At 40.5% G+C, this 19,016-nt stretch overlaps 1 protein-coding gene across 1 annotated transcript in view; it reads left to right on the top strand.

The window, feature by feature from the left end:
- Positions 1 to 19,016, top strand: part of SPTLC1 (serine palmitoyltransferase long chain base subunit 1) — a 74,047-nt gene that overhangs the window by 19,754 nt on the left and 35,277 nt on the right. The window contains exons 4-5 of the mRNA XM_032635690.1: positions 6,916 to 7,009; positions 7,583 to 7,655. Coding sequence (XP_032491581.1) covers positions 6,916 to 7,009; positions 7,583 to 7,655 — 167 coding nt within the window. The remainder of the gene's footprint in view (positions 1 to 6,915; positions 7,010 to 7,582; positions 7,656 to 19,016) is intronic.

The following is a 19,016-nucleotide window of genomic DNA, read 5'->3' as shown; positions in this document are numbered from 1 at the left end:
AGGAGATTTGGGGATATATGTATATGTATATGTATAGCTGATTCACTTTGTTATAAAGCAGAAACTAACACCATTGTAAAGCAATTATACTCCAATAAAAATGTTAGAAAACAAATAAAATTTTTAAAATTAGAAAAAATATTTTTGTTTTATTGAGATGTAATTGACATATAGCATTGTATAAATTTAAGGTGTACAGCATAATTATTTGACTTGAACACATCATGAAATGATTACCACATTAAGTTTAGTGAATATCCATCATCTCATTTAGATACAAAATTAAATAGAAAAATTTTTTTCCTTGTGATAAAAACTCTTAGGATTTACTCTCAACAATCTTCATACATAATTTAACAGCAGCATTAATTATATTTGTCATGATGTACATTGTATCACTGGTACTTAATTTATCTTATAACTGAGAGTTTGTGCCTTTTGACCTTCATCCTGTTCCCCCTCCCCTAACCCTGCCTCTGGTAACCATAGATGTGATCTCTTTTCCTATGAGTTTATTCGTTTCTTTTTGAAGTATAATTGACTTTAAACACTGTTAGTTCTTTTCCTTTTGAAGTATAATTGACTTAAAACACTGTTTATTCGTTTCTTTTTGAAGTATAATTGACTTAAAACACTGTTAGTTCCTGGCACACAACATGGTGATTTTATATTTTTGTACATTTCAGAATGATTATCCTGATGAGTCTAGTTACCATTTGTCACCATACAAAGATATTACAGTAATTATTAACTATATTCCCCACACTGTACATTTCATATCCATGACTCACTTAATAACACACACCACACCACGCATATATAGCAAATCTTTTTCCGTACATCTATCGATGGGCACTCAGATATTGCTACCCCATCTTGGCTATTGTAAAGCTGAAATGAGCATAGGGGTGCAAGAATATTTTCTAACGAGTGTTTTTGTTTTCTTTGGGTGAACACCCAGGGGTAGAATTGCTGGATTGTATGATAGTTCTATTTTTAATTTTTTGTTGAGTTTCCATACTGTCCTCCATAGTGACTGCACCAATTTACATTCCCATGAATAGTGCATGAGGGTTCCCTTTTCTTCACTTCCTTGCCAACATTTGCTATTTGTGGTCTTTTTGATGATAGCTATTTTGACAGGTGTGAGGTGATATTTCATTGTGGTCTTGATTTTCATTTCCCTGATGATTAGTGATCTTGAGCATCTTTTCATGTGCCTATTGGCCGTCTGTATGTTTTCTTTGGAAAAATATCTATTCAGATACCCTGCCCATCCTTGTCTTGTTCTAAATCTTAGAGGTAATGCTTTCAGCTTTTCACCATTGAGTATGTTAGCTATGGGCTTGTCATATGTGGCCTTTATTATGTTGAGATATGTTCCCTCTATACCCACTTTGTTGAGAGGTTTTATCATAAGTGATTGTTGAATTTTGTCAAAGACTTTGTCTTTATCCTTACTGAGATGTTCATGATTTTTATTCTTCAGTTTGTTATTGTGATGTATCATGTTGATAGATTTTCAGATATTGAACCATCCCTGCATCCTTGGGATAAATTCCATTTTATCATGGTGTATGATCCTTTTAATGTATTGTTGAATTCAGTTTGCTGATATTTTGTTGAGGAGTTTTGCATCTATGTTCTTCAGTGATATTGGTCTGTAATGTTCTTTTTTTGTGATATCACTGGTTTGGGTATCAGGGTGATGCTGGCCTTGTAGAATGATTTCAGAAGCATTCCTTCCTCCTCTGTTTTTTTGGAATAGTTTAAGAAGGATAGGTCTTAACCCTTCTTTAAAGGTTTGGAAAAATTCACCTGTGAAGCCCTCTGGTCCTGGGCTTTTGTTTGTTGGGAGTTTTTATTACTGATTCAGTTTTATTACTGGTAATTGGTCTGTTCATATTTTCTACTTCTTCCTGATTCAGTCTTGGGAGATTGTACATTTCTAGGAGTTTGTCCATTTCTCCTAGGTTGTCTATTTTTTGGCATTTAGTTGTTCATAGTAATTTCTTATGATCCTTTATATTTCTGCAGTGTCTGTAACTTCTTTTTTCATTTCTGATTTATTGATTTGGACCCTGTTTTTTCTTGATGAGTCTTGCTAAAGGTTTATTAATTTTGTTTGTCTTTTCATAGAACCAACTCTTAACTTCATTGATCTTTTCTGTTGTTTTTTAGTCTCTTATTTATTTCTGCTCCAATATTTATTATTTCATTCCGTCTACCAGCTTTGAGATTTACTTGTTCTTTTTGTAGCTCCTTTAAGTGTAAGGTTAGGTTGTTTATTTGAACTTTTTCTTGTTTCCTGAGGTAGTCTTATATTGCTTTAAACTTGCAACAGCACACTTCCCTCTGGTCACCAGAGCTACGTGCTCTGAGTGTGCCCTGTGTGTGTGCTGAGCGAGTCTTTCTGTTTTGGTGTGCTGACTAACTACTGTGGGTGCTTGGTAGCCATGGTTGGCCCTTGGTCCAGTTGGTTGCCAGACCCTGCCTTGTGCAGAAGTTGCTGGCCCCTGGTAGGCATGCCCAGATCCTGGCATGGCTGGCTGCATGGCTAGGGGAGTCCCAGTCCTGGTGCCAACCAGCTGGTGGGTGGGCCCAGGTCACAAAGTAGCTGGCTGTAGGGCCAGGGGTCCCAGAGCTAGTGTTGGCCTAGTGTTTGTAGGCAGGGCTAGTCCTGGATTGCCTGGGATTCAGGGGGTCCTATGATAGCCTGCCTGTTGGTGAGTGGGACTGTGTCCCGGCCCAGCTGGCTCCTTGGCCTGGTGTTTCCCAGTACTGGTGCTGACTAGCTGGTAGGCAAGGATCAGTTTCAGTGCTAATAAGCTAGAGTGAGGATTCAAAAATGGCACTTGCCAATACCAGTGTTGCCATGGTATGATAATCTCCCAAAAGTGGCTGCTGCCAGTGTCTGTGTCCCCAGAATGAGTCCCATTTGCCTCCTGCCTCTCTGGGAGGCTCTCTAAGATCAGCGAGTAGGTCTGACCCAGGCTCCTTTCATATTACTTCTGCCCTTGGATACTGGAGTGTTTGAGATTTTGTGTGCAGCCTTTAAGGGTAGAGTCTTTATTTCCCACAGCTCTCTGGCTGTCCCAAGAGGAAGCTCCACTGACCTTCAAAACCAAATGTTTGGGACTTCCCAGGTGGTCCAGTAAGAATCCACCTTACAATGCAGGGGACCCAGGTTCAATCTCTGGTCAGGGAACTAAGATCCCACATGCAGTGTTGCAACTAAGCCCATGCACCACAACTACACCAAGCCCGCGCGCCTCAACTAGAGAGCCCATGTGCTGCCAACTACAGAGCCCATGCACTCTGGAACCCCTGTGCCACAACTACAGAGCCCACACACCCCAGAGCCTGCATGCCTCAACTAGAGAAGAGAAAACCTGCATACCACAACTAGAGAGAAGCCCACGTGCCACAACGAAAAATCCCACATGCCTCAATGAAGATCCCGCATGCCTCAACTAAGACCCAGTGCAGCCAGAAATAGATAAAATAAGTAAATAAATAATAAATTTTTTAAAAAAAACCGCAAATGTTCTGGGGGTTCATCTTCTGGGTGCAGGACACCCAGGCTGGGGAACCTCTTGTGGGGCTCAGACCCCTCACTCCTTGGGAATGACCTCTGTAATTGTAATTATTCTCCCATTTGTGGATCACCTACCTGCGGGTATGGGTCTTGACTATACCATGTCTCCACCTCGCCTACCCATCTCATTGTGATTCCTTCTGTCTTTAGTTGTGGAAGATCTTGTCTGCTAGTCTTCAGGTCATTCTCATCAATAGCTGCTCTGTAAATAGTCGTAATTTTGGTGTGCCCATGGGAGGAGGTGAGCTCAGGGTCTTCCTAGTCTGCCATCTTGGCCACTCCCAATGCAATAAATTATTATTTATTTATTTATTTTTGGCTGTGTTGGGCCTTCGTTGGTGCACACAGGCTTTCTCTAGTTGTGGCAAGCAGGGACTACTCTTCATTGTGGTGCATAGGCTTCTTGCTGTGGTGGCTTCTGTTGTTGCAGAGCACGGGCTCTAGGCACACAGGCTTCAGTAGTTGCAGCACGTGGGCTCAGTAGTTGCAGCACACGGGCCCTAGAGCGTGCAGCTTCAGTAATTGCAGTGCATGGGCTCAGTAGTTGTGGCTCGAAGGCTCTAGAGCACAGGCTCAGTAGTTGTGGAGCACAGGCTTAGTTGCTCCATGGCATGTGGGATCTTCCCAGACCAGGGATCAAACCTGTGTCCTCTGCATTGGCAGGCGCATTCTTAACTGCTGCACCACCAGGGAAGTCCCAATAAATTATTTTTTAATTAAGGTGTGTACATTGTTTTTTAGACATAATGCTGCTGTACACTTAATAGACTACAGTATGGTGTAAACATAACTTTTATATGCACTGGGAAACCAAAAACTTCATGTGGTTCTCTCGATTGCTATACTTGCTTCATTGCGGTGGTCTGGAACCGACCCCAGAGTATCTCTGAGGTGTTCCTGTATACACAATTTTCTTGAGTTCTGGATTCTTTCATTCGTCCGTTTGTCTGTTCTCCCTCAAGTGCCAAACCTGTTGTTAATGGGGGTCTGTAGTATTTGTTTCTTTCTGGTAAAGCACCATCGTCCTATTTCTAAGTTCACTTATGTAATTACTGACTCTCAGTAATAGTGTGGTTGTGGGTTTTGACCGGAAGGGTTTTATTTTCCCTCCCTTGACTCTTCTGAAGCCTTGTTGTGAAGATGTCTTTCTGTATTGGTTTTATTTGCTTCTGTGAGGAACTTTGAAGTGTCTTCAGCTCCAGGATTCCTGTGTTAAGTGCCCTGTCTGGCTTACTGCTGCAAGCCTGCATGGGGCACAGGTGTGAGCCTTCCAGTTCTCATGGAAACTGTTTTCCTTTCCTGCCCCATGTGCTAGGCAGAAACAAGATGTCTACATCCCTACATCATGCTGGCAGCTTATCAACTCTGGTCAGGGGCTTTGGGTGTACTTATTCCTGGTAGTTTGATTTCTCTGTGTGTCCCAGTTTTTGTAGAATGGCCTCAACTTTCACAGCAGCAACCGTTAGTACAGACTTGTCTACATGGATATTTTTTTTTCATCTTTTTGTGGGTGCCAACACCTCCACATCAGGGAGGACTTATGAAACTAAAGAAGTCCTGGGAAGTGGGAAGCTAAATAACACAGTGGATTATTTGAAAGAGAAGAAGCTCTTGAAGCAATAGGGAAAAAAAAGGAAAATATGTAATGAACACCTCTTATAATGACAAGTTGAGAAATGAAACTGAGGCTTATGCAGGCCAGGTAACATCTCTGAGTTTCTGAAGTGGTCAGTAGCCATAATACTGACGGGATCTGCCTGACTCCACAACCATGTTCTTTCACCGAGTCTTGTACGAGTTCATCTGCTTTTGTGAATTTACTTCAAGTAGTCATTCTCTTCCTTCCCTGGTTTCCCAGCATCTTTCGTTATTTTTCTCATAGAAAACCAGTTCTGTTAAAACATACCAGTGAGAGTGGTGTTTCCCAATCTTTTCTGACCACAGTGCATTTTACAGAGCAGCCCAGTGCATAGAGCAATGCATGTGTAGAACAGTTATGTGCCACCGTCCTTTCCCTGGCCCTGTTGGTGCATTTCCATTCCATTCTATTCTTACGGTTTACTTTAGGTGAAATAGGCTGGCTGTGACTAAGTAAATTGATCTCACAACCCTTTAATAGCTCATGTCCCATAGTTTGGCCAGTGTTTTGTTTTGTTTTTTTTTTTTTTTTGGTTTATTTATTTATTTATTTTTGGCTGTGTTGGGTCTTCGTTTCTGTGTGAGGGCTTTCTCTAGTTGTGGCAAGCTGGGGCCACTCTTCATCGTGGTGTGCAGGCCTCTCACTATCGCGGCCTCTCTTGCTGTGGAGCACAGGCTCCAGACGTGCAGGCTCAGTAGTTGTGGCTCACGGGCCTAGTTGCTCCGCGGCATGTGGAGCCAGACCAGGGCTCGAACCCCTGTCCCCTGCATTAGCAGGCAGATTCTGAACCACTGAACCACCAGGGAAGCCCTGGCCAGTGTTTTTGAAGCATGACTTAAAGCTAGAGTATTTGTCAGCAGAAGATGTAATAGGTTGTCTCCTCAAGAGCCCATTTCTTGTCTCAGCTGAACTCAATCCATGCTTCTCCTGTGTAACTGGCCACTCTGTTTTCCCCCCTTTTGGGATGAGGGGGATTCCTTTTAAACGGTATTCCAGCATTAACTTTAGAAATTGGGAACAGAGCTCACTTATTCTTTTGGTGGCTTCCTGTAGATAACATGTAATTTTTTTTAATATTTATTTATAGTTATTTATTTTGGCTGCACCGGGTCTTAGTTGCTGCATGCGGACTTCTTAGTTGCAGCGTGCATGTGTGATCTAGTTCCCCACCAAGGATCAAACCTGGGCCCCCTGCATTGCGAACGCAGTCTTACCCACTGGACCATGGGGGAAGTCCTAGTAACATGTATTTTTAAACCACTTAACTGTAAGATTGTTACTTGCTCTGCCTCTTCATACCTTTGATCTTGACCTTTTTATATTTCCTCCCTGTTTGTCTCATTCCAGGTACTTTATTTAGCAGCTTCTTTCTTAAGTGAGTTTTAAAACTAAAGCAACGGTTTGCCATTCATCTTGGAATTCTAGCTCAATTTTTTTTATTTAAGTACTACGAGGTGGCCTATTAAGAGTAGAATTGATGACCGAGTATCTGATTTTTAATATACTATTGTCTAATTTTACTTTTTAAGAATAAAAAGAGAGCTAGGAGGCCAGAAGGCAAATAGAGTAGAATGACAACACTTGTGTGTCCTGTCACCTTCCCTCTTCTGGACAGCTGATAATGTGTGTCCTGTAACAAGAATGACTGCTGAAGTATACCACTCCTGTCTTTCCCCAGCCCTCCAAGCCATAACATTGTGGTGAATGGAAAAGAATGTATAAACTTTGCCTCATTCAATTTTCTTGGATTGTTGGATAACCCTAGGCTCAAGGTAAGTAGCGCATATGCTGAAGTGGACAGATAACATGACTGACATAAGCATCTGGACATAAAATAAGAGACAAATGCAGAATATCAGAAGGGGCTGTGTAAGTACTTACTCTTTACTCTTTAGTGACAGAGCTGTAACCTAGTTTTCAACAAAGGGAGGCAAGAGTGTCCTAATGTGGCTTAGTGTTGGGTGACAACCAGAGAACTATATGAACCAGACCCAGGTAATAGTTGGAGATGTGTCTAGGAAATTGCTTCATCTCCTGTTGGGATTGTGGGCCAGTAAACATTTTTTGAGGAAACACCTGTGCCCACAAATGCCAGAAAGTACGAATGCATTGAGTTAACCAGGTTTTAATGATCAAGCTAATACAACTTTTCCATGTTTTAAGTCGTATACCTAAGTCTTCCCATCCCTCTTTTCTTTATATCCTGTTAGAATTGTCTTAGTACTAAGAAAGGAAAAGCCAGGGTACTGGGGAGCTATGTGGGTTAAAGAATAGGAAATGTCATTTTTAAACTGTTAAAGATATATTATTACAGTCTAATTTTTTTTTTTTTTACTTTCACAAAGGCAGCAGCTTTGGCATCTCTAAAGAAGTATGGTGTGGGAACTTGTGGACCTAGAGGATTTTATGGCACATTTGGTATGTTTTCTGTCATATTTTTCAGACTACTGCTTTCAAGAATTAAGATTCAGTTTGATTTCAAAACTCCTTGGAAAAGGTATCCTTAATTAGTTGTGGTAATAAGCTGGTGAACTTTCTAGATTTTGTGTTTGAAATCATTGGTAGGAGATGCATTGGTCTGGGGCTGACTGTCCCTTGTGGAGAAGAGTCATAGGTATCTAAGGCACACTGTCTCAGTAGGGGGAAGCCTGAGCTCTTGTTGCATTTGCCCCAGGAGACATGGTGTGAGGAGACTGTTTTTGCCGTGCATGACAGTTGTAAGGGGAAGCATCCGGTTGTGAGTGGCTCTGCTCTTTGTAGTCGTGCAGGAACCCAGATTTTCCCTGTCTCGTTGCTCTAGGCCTCAGGGCACCATCTTTGTCTGTGTGACCGAAGCCAAGTGATGAGTATGGAGGAGCAGGAGTGCAGGGCATTGGTACCTGTTTAGGTGGGCAGGTGGTGTTGCTCATCATTCTGGCCACATTCTGTTGGTGAGAACATTAACCAGGTCACGTCTCCCAGCAGAGGGACTGGAAAATTGCTCTAGCTGGGCAGCCACCACATGCCGGGAGGAAAGTGAGAACAGATTTGGGGGATGGGGGAAGTCATAGACTGTGTAGCCCTTTTCTTTCTGGAATGAAGACAAAGGATCATTGATTTCCTTGTGTGTGGATGACCTGGAGATGGGCTAACTACATATTAGGATGAGAGTGTGATTTCAAACACGATGAACTCCCTAAATCAGAGTCATCAAAGAAGACCCTGGAATTTTATGGTGGTTTTTTATTAAATGTATATTGTTCTTTGCTTCTGAAAATTTCAAAAATGTTGTTAAATAATTTTCCAAATGAGTATATTACTGGAAATAACATTCTGGTTTACAAAATGTCAGAGGGTGGGGACAGTGGGGCCAGGGAAGTCTCTTTTGTCTTCTCTACTCATTTTCATTTCTGGGTCTTTGTTTTTTTCACTTTAACAGTTAAGATGTTTTTATTTAAGGGAGCACCTTTCTTTATCCCTTAGCTAATTTAGTGGTTAAATTATTTTTATTGGAAACAGATGATGGGAGTTAGTGTCCAAGAATCCTACAGTTGGAAAGGATCTTTAAAATCTTGTATTCCAGCATCCCAGCTATTCAGAAGAAGAACAGAAAGCTCAGAGAGGTTAAGTGACTTCCTCATGGTCACATAGCTAACTAATTTCAGCCCTAAAACTAGAAAATAAGTATTCTGATTTGCAATATTAATGGCAATATCAAAGACTTAAAAGAGCTCAGATCAGAGGCTCCCTCTTTCCTCTAGCCTAGTGCAAACATGATTTGTTTGCCTGCTTTTTATTGATAGGGTGTTATTTCCTTCATAAGAAGTAGAAAACTAAAAAAGGCATTTTTTTTACAAAGTTGTTTGTTGTAATCTGATCAACAAGACTTTCTTTCCATGATCTGCTTGTGGGGTAAAGAAATTGCTTTCTTAAAAGCCTCTCTTTCTAGTAGATCTTATTTGCATGTGTGGCCTTGGCTCTTGCTCAGGAGTTAATCTGAGAAGACTGATAAGAGATTTATTGCTAAATTTAGAGAAAAAAAAGTTTCAAATCTTCAAGACCAGTTTTCCCAGAGCTATGGAAATATGTTGTTTTAATTGCCCAGTCAGTTTTTCATTTGGATCACCTGAAATATGTGTAATAGGATGCTGTGTGCCTCCAAACTTGGAGGGGGGGGTCTTTAATGATTTTTAAATTATTTTTTTAAATTTAAATATAGTTGACGTACAATATTACGTTAGTTTCAGGTTTAGTATATAGTGATTTGACATGCATACATTATGAAATGATCACCATGGAGTCTAGTAAGCGTCTGTCCCCAAAGTTATTACAATTTTTTTTGGCCATATTCCTTATGCTGTATGTTACATCACCATTGCTTATTTATTTTATAACTGGAGCTTTGTACCTCTTAATCCCCTACACCTAATTTTCCCCACCCCTGATCCCCTTTCCCTCTGGCAACCACCCCTTTGTTCTGTGTATCTATGAGTCTGTTTTCATTTTGTTTGTTTGTTTTGTTTTTTAGAGTCCATATATTAGTGAGATCATATGCTATTTGTCTTTCTCTGTCCAACTTATTTCACTTTTCATAAAACCCTCTTGATCCATTCTAAATTAATTTTCTTGATTCAATAATTCAATCCAAGATATAAACCTCAAAGATTTAAAGAGATAGTGAAGTCTTCTCCCCACTGCCATTCCACCCCCAAAAAAGACAGCTACTCTCAGTAGTTTCTTGTTCATTCTTCCAGGCTTTTTTCAGTGTGTGCAAACCACTTCCATACATTTTCCCCCCAGTTTTACAAAAATAGTAGCATACCACATACATGTGGTGTGCTGTTCAAGTGCGTTTTAAATTTAAATTGGATTTGATCTTTCAAGTGTCTGAATGGGCCACCAGAGTCAATATAATGAACACATAGTTGTGTATTAGCTACTCTGTGAACTACATTATTGGTCACTGTGTCATCCTTATCCTAATGTAGTCGAAGGTTCAAACAGACTGGTATCTGGACAAAGGTTGAAGGTTAATTTGCAGTGTGATGCTTTTGTAATAAGACACCAAACCTACAGCTTGGAGTAATGTGTATTGTTTTCTGAGTACATTGTCCTTCCTGTAAACTTGTTTTGTTCCTTTTCAACAGTTGCCCATGCTTGCTTATCATCTTTTTTCCTTTCTTTATGTGTATATCGTATGTATTTTTACTTGGTTTTCCAACAGGGTATTTTCTATGTTTTTCCTTATTCTGGAACTAATCACTTCAATTACTGTAGTTGTATTAAATTACCTTGAAATTTCAGTGTTAGATAAGTTCAGGAAGATACTTGAGGTCAGCTAAGGCTATATTTTAAATCTCTAAAATACCCTTGGGACTTCCCTGGTGGCACAGTGGTTAAGAATCCACCTGCCAATCCAGGGGACACAGGTTCAAGCCCTGGTCCAGGAAGATCCCACATGCCACGGAGCAACTAAGCCTGTGCGCCATGACTACTGAAGCCCGCATGCCTAGAGCCCGTACTCTGCAACAAAGAGTAGCTCCCACTCGCCACAACTAGAGAAAGCCTGCACACAGCAATGAAGACCCAACGCAGCCAAAAATAAATAAATAAATTTATTTTAAAAATAAAATAATAAAGTAAAATACCCTCTATAATTAAATTATTCTAAATATTTAGATATTTGCCCTTTGTACTGAGCATTAAAGCAGAAGTGAACTTCCCTTTCCTCTCTTAGTAGCTTGTGTGTGAGGCTAGGGTCTCTTTCCCAGGCCCACCAATAGGTTGCTTTCGATTTTGGCTTTTTCTTTTCCTGGAAGTACTAATATCACTCAGGCATCTGTTTTCAGTGATGAAAATCCTCCGTCTTTTAGCTCTTTTCTCAACTTTTCAGATAGTGAATGAAAATCACTTATTGGAAAAGTAAATTTCCTTATTAAAACATTTTCTGTTATTTCATAGTAACATATTAGATGGTACTAGATGATTAACACAGAAAAAGAAAATTGACAGTTGAATTAAAATTCTTCTAGTTTCTTAGGCTAAATGTTCTCCTGCCTCCTAAAGGCCCAGCAGGTTCTTCAAATAGTCTTGTGAGGACTGTGTGGATCAGAAGTGTTTCCACCTTCTCATCTTATCGTTTTAATGTGTAGTTTAGAATCAATCAAGTGATTTTATCAGGTTGTGGAGCCTTCCTTTCCTCTAAGGCTAATGGGGTCCCTGTGCACTTTGATAGTTTCTCTTGTTGAACCTCTCTGATTGTTTTGTTTGTAATGCATTCAGATCTCATTTACATGTGGTTTATCCCCGTGCCTGGGATCTGCTTTGCATATGTGATGCCTACTTGACTCTTTGGTCTTAAACTAAATCAAAAGACAATTAGTGGCAGAGTTTCATGGTGAGAGATAGTGGCATATAATTGTGTTCTAGAGCCAATAGTGAACAATTGTTCATTTGTTTATTTTAAAAAATATTTTCTCTCTGTTACAGGACCATGAATGCATGTTTTAGTAGGAAGGGCATTTGGTCATAAAATTCCTAGATCTGCCACTTCTTCCTACCAGTCATGGAATTGTAGTTTTCGCAGTGTAGGCAGGGAATCATCTCTGTTGCACAACTTAGAACATTTTGGTAAGAATCACATAAGACACTGTATGTGAAAACATTCTGGAAAACATTCAGCACTGTTTTTAATGTTCTAATGAGTACATAGGTGATATTTGTACTTTTAAGAAAATTGTCCAAGTCTCAAGGGATTTAAAAAAAGTCTGTAGGGCTTCCCTGGTGGCGCAGTGGTTGAGAGTCCACCTGCCGGTGCAGGGGACATGGGTTCGTGCCCTGCTCTGGGAAAATCGCACATGCCGTGGAGTGGCTGGGGGGGTGAGCCATGGCCGCTGAGCCTGCGCGTCTGGAGCCTGTGCTCCGCAATGAGAGAGGCCACAACAGTGAGAGACCCGTGTACTGCAAAAAAAAAAAAAAAAGGTATGTAACACAAAAATATGGAGATTTTTAAGAGAAAATATAGTTGGTTGTTTTTAAACTGTTCTAAAGTTGGGTATTTTATAGTCTTTCCTCTGAAAAACAATCAAGAAGGCCATAATACCTCCTTTTATTCTGATAAATATGAACTTGAATAAGTGGCTTTAATATAAGATAGTCCTTTAATATCCAGGATTTGGATAACGTAATTAGCAGATAGCGTACCTTTTTTCCTTATAAAAGATTACTTTTTTTTGGAGGGGGAAAGCTTCAGAGCCCCGGAGAAGAGCACAGCAACAGGGGTGCAGAGGGCAAAGCGGAGAGATTCCCGCACAGAGGATTGGTGCCAGCACTCACCAGCCCGAGAGGCTTATCTGCTCACCCTCCGGGGCAGGCGGGGATGGGAGCTGAGGCTCGGGCTTCAGTCGGAGCGGAAGGAGAGGACTGGAGTTAGCGGCGTGAACACAGCCTGCAGGGGGTTAGTGCACCACGGCTATCCGAGAGGGAGTCCGGGGAAAAGTCTGGACCTGCCGAAGAGGCAAGAGACTTTTTCTTCCCTCTTTGTTTCCTGGTGCATGAGGAGAGGGGATTAAGAGCGCTGCTTAAAGGAGCTCCAGAAACGGGCGCGAGCCGTGGCTAAAAGCGCAGACCCCAGAGACGGGCATGAGACGCTAAGGCTGCTGCTGCCGCCACCAAGAAGCCTATGTGTGAGCACAAGTCACTATCCATACCCCCCTTCTGGGGAGCCTGTGCAGCTCGCCACTGCCAGGGTCCCAAGATCCAGGGACAACTTCCCCGGGAGAACACACAGCACGCCTCAGGCTGGCGCAATGTCATGCCGGCCTTTGCCACCACAGGCTCACTCCGCACTCCATACCCCTCCCTCCCCCAGGCCTGAGTGAGCCAGAGTCCCTGAAGCAGCTGCTCCTTTAACCCCGTCCTGTCTGAGTGAAGAACTGACGCCCTCTGGTGACCTACACGCAGAGGTGGGGACAAATCCAAAGCTCAGTCCCGGGAGCTTTGAGAACAAAGAAGAGAAAGGGAAATCTCTCCCAGCAGCCTCAGAAGCAGTGGATTAAAGCTCCACAGTCAACTTGATGTACCCTGCATCTATGGAATACATGAATAGACAACGAATCATACCAAATTGAGGAGGTGGACTTTGAGAGCAAGATTTATTATTTTTTCCCCTTTTCCTCTTTTTGTGACTGTGTATGTGTATGCTTCTTTGTGACATTTTGTCTGTATAGCTTAGCTTCCACCATTTGTCCTAGAGTTCTATCCGTCCGGGTTTTTTTCTTTTTTTCTTTAAAAAAAAATTTTTTTTTGTTCTTAATAATTATTTTTTATTTTAATAACTTTATTTTATTTTATCTTCTTTATTTCTTTCTTTCCTTCCTTCCTTTCTTTCTTTCTACTTCTACTAATTCTTTCTTTCTTCTTTCTTTCTACTTTTTCTCCCTTTTATTCTGAGCCGTGTGGATGAAAGGCTCTTGGTGCTGCCGCCAGGAGTCAGTGCTGTGCCTCTGAGGTGGGAGAGCCAACTTCAGCACACTGGTCCACAAGAGACCTCCCAGCTCCACATAATATCAAACAGCAAAAATCGCCCAGAGATCTCCATCTCAACACCAGCACCCAGCTTCACTCAACGGCCAGCAAGCTACAGTGCGGGACACCCTATGCCAAACAGCTAGCAAGACAGGAACGCAGCCCCACCCATTAGCAGAGAGACTGCCTAAAATCATAATAAGTCCACAGACACCCCAAAACACACCACCAAACGTGGACCTGCCCACCAGAAAGACAAGATGCAGCCTCATCCACCAGAACACAGGCACTAGTCCCCTCCATCAGGAAGCCTACACAGCCCACTGAACAAACCTTAGCAACTGGGGATAGACACCAAAAACAATGGGAACTACAAACCTGCAGTCTGTAAAAAGGAGACCCCAAACACAGTAATAAGCAAAATGAGAAGACAGAAGAACACACAACATATGAAGGAGCAAGATAAAAATGCACCAGACCTAACAAATGAAGAGGAAATAGGCAGTTTAACTGAAAAGGAATTCAGAATAATGATAGTAAAGATGATCCAAAATCTTGGGAATAGAATAGAAAAAATGCAAGAAACATTTAACAAGGACCTAGAAGAACTAAAGATGAAACAAGCAACGATGAACAACACAATAAATGAAATTAAAAGTACTCTAGGGCTTCCCTGATGGCGCAGTGGTTAAAAATCCGCCTGCCAATGCCGGGGACACAGGTTCGAGACCAGGTCTGGGAAGATCCCACATGCCGCGGAGTAATTAAACCCGTGTGCCATGAGCCTGTGCTCTAGAGCCTGCGAGCCACAGCTACTGAAGCCTGCACACCTAGAGCCCATGCTCCGCAACAAAGCCACAGCAATGAGAAGCCCTCACACCACAATGAAGAGTAGCCCCTGCTTGCTGCAACTAGAGAAAGCCCATGCGCAGAAACAAAGACCCAATTCAGCCAAAAATAAATAAATAAATTTATTTAAAAAAAAATACTCTAGATGGGATCAATAGCAGGACAACTGAGGTAGAAGAACGGATAAATGACCTGGAAGATAAAATACTGGAAATAACTACTGCAGAGCAGAATAAAGAAAAAAGAATGAAAAGAACTGAGGACAGTCTCAGAGACCTCTGGGCCAACATTAAACGCACAACATTTGAATTATAGGGGTTCCAGAAGAAGGAGAGAAAAAGAAAGGGACTGAGAAAATATTTGAAGGGATTATAGTTGAAAACTTCCCTAATATGGAAAAGGAAATAGTTAATCAAGTCCAGGAAGCACAGAGTCCCATACAGGATAAATGCGAGGAAAAATACGCCAAGACACATATTAATCAAACTGTCAAAAATTAAATATAAAGAAAACATATTAAAAGCAGCAAGGGAAAAACAACAAGTGACACACAAGGGAATCCCCATAAGGTTAACAGCTGATCTTTCAGCAGAAACTCTGCAAGGCAGAAGGGACTGGCAGGACATATTTAAAGTGATGAAGGAGAAAAACCTGCAACCAAGATTACTCTACCCAGCAAGGATCTCATTCAGATTTGATGGAGAAATTAAAGCCTTTACAGACAAGCAAAAGCTGAGAGAGTTCAGCACCACCAAACCAGCTTTGCAACAAATGCTAAAGGAACTTCTCTAGGCAAGATACACAAGAGAAGGAAAAGACTTACAATAATGAACCCAAAACAATTAAGAAAATGGGAATAGGAACATACATACCGATAATTACCTTAAATGTAAATGGACTAAATGCTCCCACCAAAAGACACAGATTGGCTGAATGGATACAAAAACAAGACCCATGTATATGCTGTCTACAAGAGACCCACTTCAGACCTAGAGACACATACAGACTGAAAGTAAGGGGATGGAAAAAGATATTCCATGCAAATGTAAACCAAAAGAAAGCTGGAGTAGCAATTCTCATATCAGACAAAATAGACTTTAAAACAAAGAATATTAGAAGAGACAAAGAAGGACACTACATAATGATCAAGGGATTGATCCAAGAAGAAGATATAACAATTGTAAATATTTATGCACCCAACATAGGAGCACCTCAATACATAAGGCACATACTAACAGCCATGAAAGGGGAAATCGAAAGTAACACATTCATAGTAGGGGACTTCAACACCCCACTTTCACCAATGGACAGATCCAAGATGAAAATAAATAAGGAAACACACGCTTTAAATGATACATTAAACAAGATGGACTTAATTGATATTTATAGGACATTCCATCCAAAAACAACAGAATACACATTTTTCTCAAGTGCTCATGGAACATTCTCCAGGATAGATCATATCTTGGGTCACAGATGAAGCCTTGCTAAATTTAAGAAAATTGAAATTGTATCAAGTATCTTTTCCAACCACAATGCTATGAGACTAGATATCAATTACAGGAAAAGATCTGTAAAAATACAAACACATGGAGGCTAAACAGTACACTACTTAATAACGAAGTGATCACTGAAGAAATCAAAGAGGAAATTAAAAAATACCTATGGGATGCAGCAAAAGCAGTTCTAAGAGGGACGTTTATAGCAATACAATTCTACCTTAAGAAACAGGAAACATCTTGAGTAAACAACCTAACCTTGCACCTAAAGCAATTAGAGAAAGAAGAACAAAAATACCCCAAAGTTAGCAGAAGGAAAGATATCATAAAGATCAGGTCAGAAATAAATGAAAAAGAAATGAAGGAAACGATAGCAAAGATCAATAAAACTAAAAGCTGGCTCTTTGAGAAGATAAACAAAATTGATAAACCATTAGCCAGACTCATCAAGAAAAAAATGGAGAAGACTCAAATCAATAGAATTAGAAACGAAAAAGGAGAACAACTGACACTACAGAAATACAAAAGATCACGAGAGAGTACTACAAGCAACTCTATGCCAATAAAATGGACAACCTGGAAGAAATGGACAAATTCTTAGAAATGTACAACCTGCCAAGACTGAATCAGGAAGAAACAGAAAATACGAAGAGACCAGTCACAAGCACTGAAATTGAGACTGTGATTAAAAATCTTCCAACAAACAAAAGCACAGGACCAGATGGCTTCACAGGTGAATTCTATCAAACATTTAGAGAAGAGCTAAGACCTATCCTTCTCAAACTCTTCCAAAATATAGCAGAGGGAGGAACACTCCCAAACTCATTCTATGAGGCCACCATCACCCTGATACCAAAACCGGACAAAGACGTCACAAAGAAAGAAAACTACAGGCCAATATCACTGATGAACATAGATGCAAAAATCCTCAACAAAACACTAGCAAACAGAATCCAACAGCATTAAAAGGATCATACACCATGATCAAGTGGGGTTTATTCCAGGAATGCAAGGATTCTTCAGTATACGCAAAGCAATCAATGTGATATACCATATTAACAAATTGAAGGAGAAAAAAAATACAATCATCTCAACAGATGCAGAGAAAGCTTTTGACAAAATTCAACACCCATTTATGATAAAAACCCTGCAGAAAGTAGGCATAGAGGGAACTTTCCTCAACATAATAAAGGCCATATATGACAAACCCACAGCCAACATTGTCCTCAATGGTGAAAAAATGAAACCATTTCCACTAAGACCAGGAACAAGACAAGGTTGCCACTCTCACCACTATTATTCAACATAGTTTTGGAAGTTTTTGCCACAGCAGTCAGAGAAGAAAAGGAAATAAAAGGAATCCAAATCGCAAAAGAAGAAGTAAAGCTGTCACTGTTTGCAGATGACATGATACTATACATAGAGAATCCTAAAGATGCTACCAGAAAACTACTAGAGCTAATCAATGAATTTGGTAAAGTAGCAGGATACAAAATTAATGCACAGAAATCTCTGGCATTCCTATGCACTAATGGTGAAAAATCTGAAAGTGAAATTAAGAAAACATTCCCATTTACAATTGCAACAAAAAGGATAAAATATCTAGGAATAAACCTATCTAAGGAGAACTGTATGCAGAAAATTATAAGACACTGTTGAAAAAATTAAAGATGATACAAATAGATGGAGAGATATACCATGTTCTTGGATTGGAAGAATCAACATTGTGAAAATGACTCTACTACCCAAAGCAATCTACAGATTCAATGCAATCCCTATCAAACTACCAATGGCATTTTTCACAGAACTAGAACAAAAAATTTCACAATTTTATGGAAATACAAAAGACCCCGAATAGCCAAAGCAATCTTGAGAACCAAAAATGGAGCTGGAGGAATCAGGCTCCCTGACTTCAGACTATACTACAAAGCTACAGTAATCAAGACAGTATGGTACTGGCACAAAAACAGAAAGATAGATCAATGGAACAGGATAGAAAGCGCAGTGATAAACCCATGCACATATGGTCACCTTATCTTTGATAAAGGGGGCAGGAACGTACAGTGGAGAAAGGACAGCCTCTTCAATAAGTGGTGCTGGGAAAACTGGACAGGTACATGTAAAAGTATGAGATTAGATCACTCCCTAACACCATACACAAAAATAAGCTCAAAATGCATTAAAAACCTAAATGTAAGGCCAGAAACTATCAAACTCTTAGAGGAAAACATAGAACACTCTATGACATAAATCACAGCAAGATCCTTTTTGACCTACCTCCTAGAGCAGTGGAAATAAAAACAAAAATAAACAAATGGGACCTAATGAAACTTCAAAGCTTTTGCACAGCAAAGGGAACCATAAACAAGACCAAAAGACAACCATCAGAATGGGAGAAAATATTTGCAAATGAAGCAACTGACAAAGGATTAATCTCCAAAATTTATAGGCAGCTCATGCAGCTCAATGACAAAAAACCAAACAACCCAATCCAAAAATGGGCAGAAGCCCCTAAATAGACATTTCTCCAAAGAAGATATACAGACTGCCAACAAACACATGAAAGAGCGCTCAACATTATTAATCATTAGAGAAATGCAAATCAGAACTACAATGAGATATCATCTCACACCAGTCAGAATGGCCATCATCAAAAAATCTAGAAACAGTAAATGCTGGAGAGGGTGTGGAGAAAAGGGAACACTCTTGCACTGCTGGTGGGAATGTGAATTGGTACAGCCACTATGGAGAACAGTATGGAGGTTCCTTCAAAAACTACAAATAGAACTACCATATGACCCAGCAATCCCACTACTGGGCATATACCCTGAGAAAATAATCACTACTGGGCATATACCCTGAGAAATAATTCAAAAAGAGTCATGTACCAAATTGTTCATTGCAGCTCTATTTACAATAGCTCGGA

The sequence above is a fragment of the Phocoena sinus genome, chromosome 6 (genome assembly GCF_008692025.1).
Source record: "Phocoena sinus isolate mPhoSin1 chromosome 6, mPhoSin1.pri, whole genome shotgun sequence".
Classification (NCBI taxonomy): Eukaryota; Metazoa; Chordata; class Mammalia; order Artiodactyla; family Phocoenidae; genus Phocoena; species Phocoena sinus.
The sequence above is the reverse complement of the archived record's forward strand: the minus strand, read 5'-3'. Positions and strand labels throughout refer to the sequence as shown.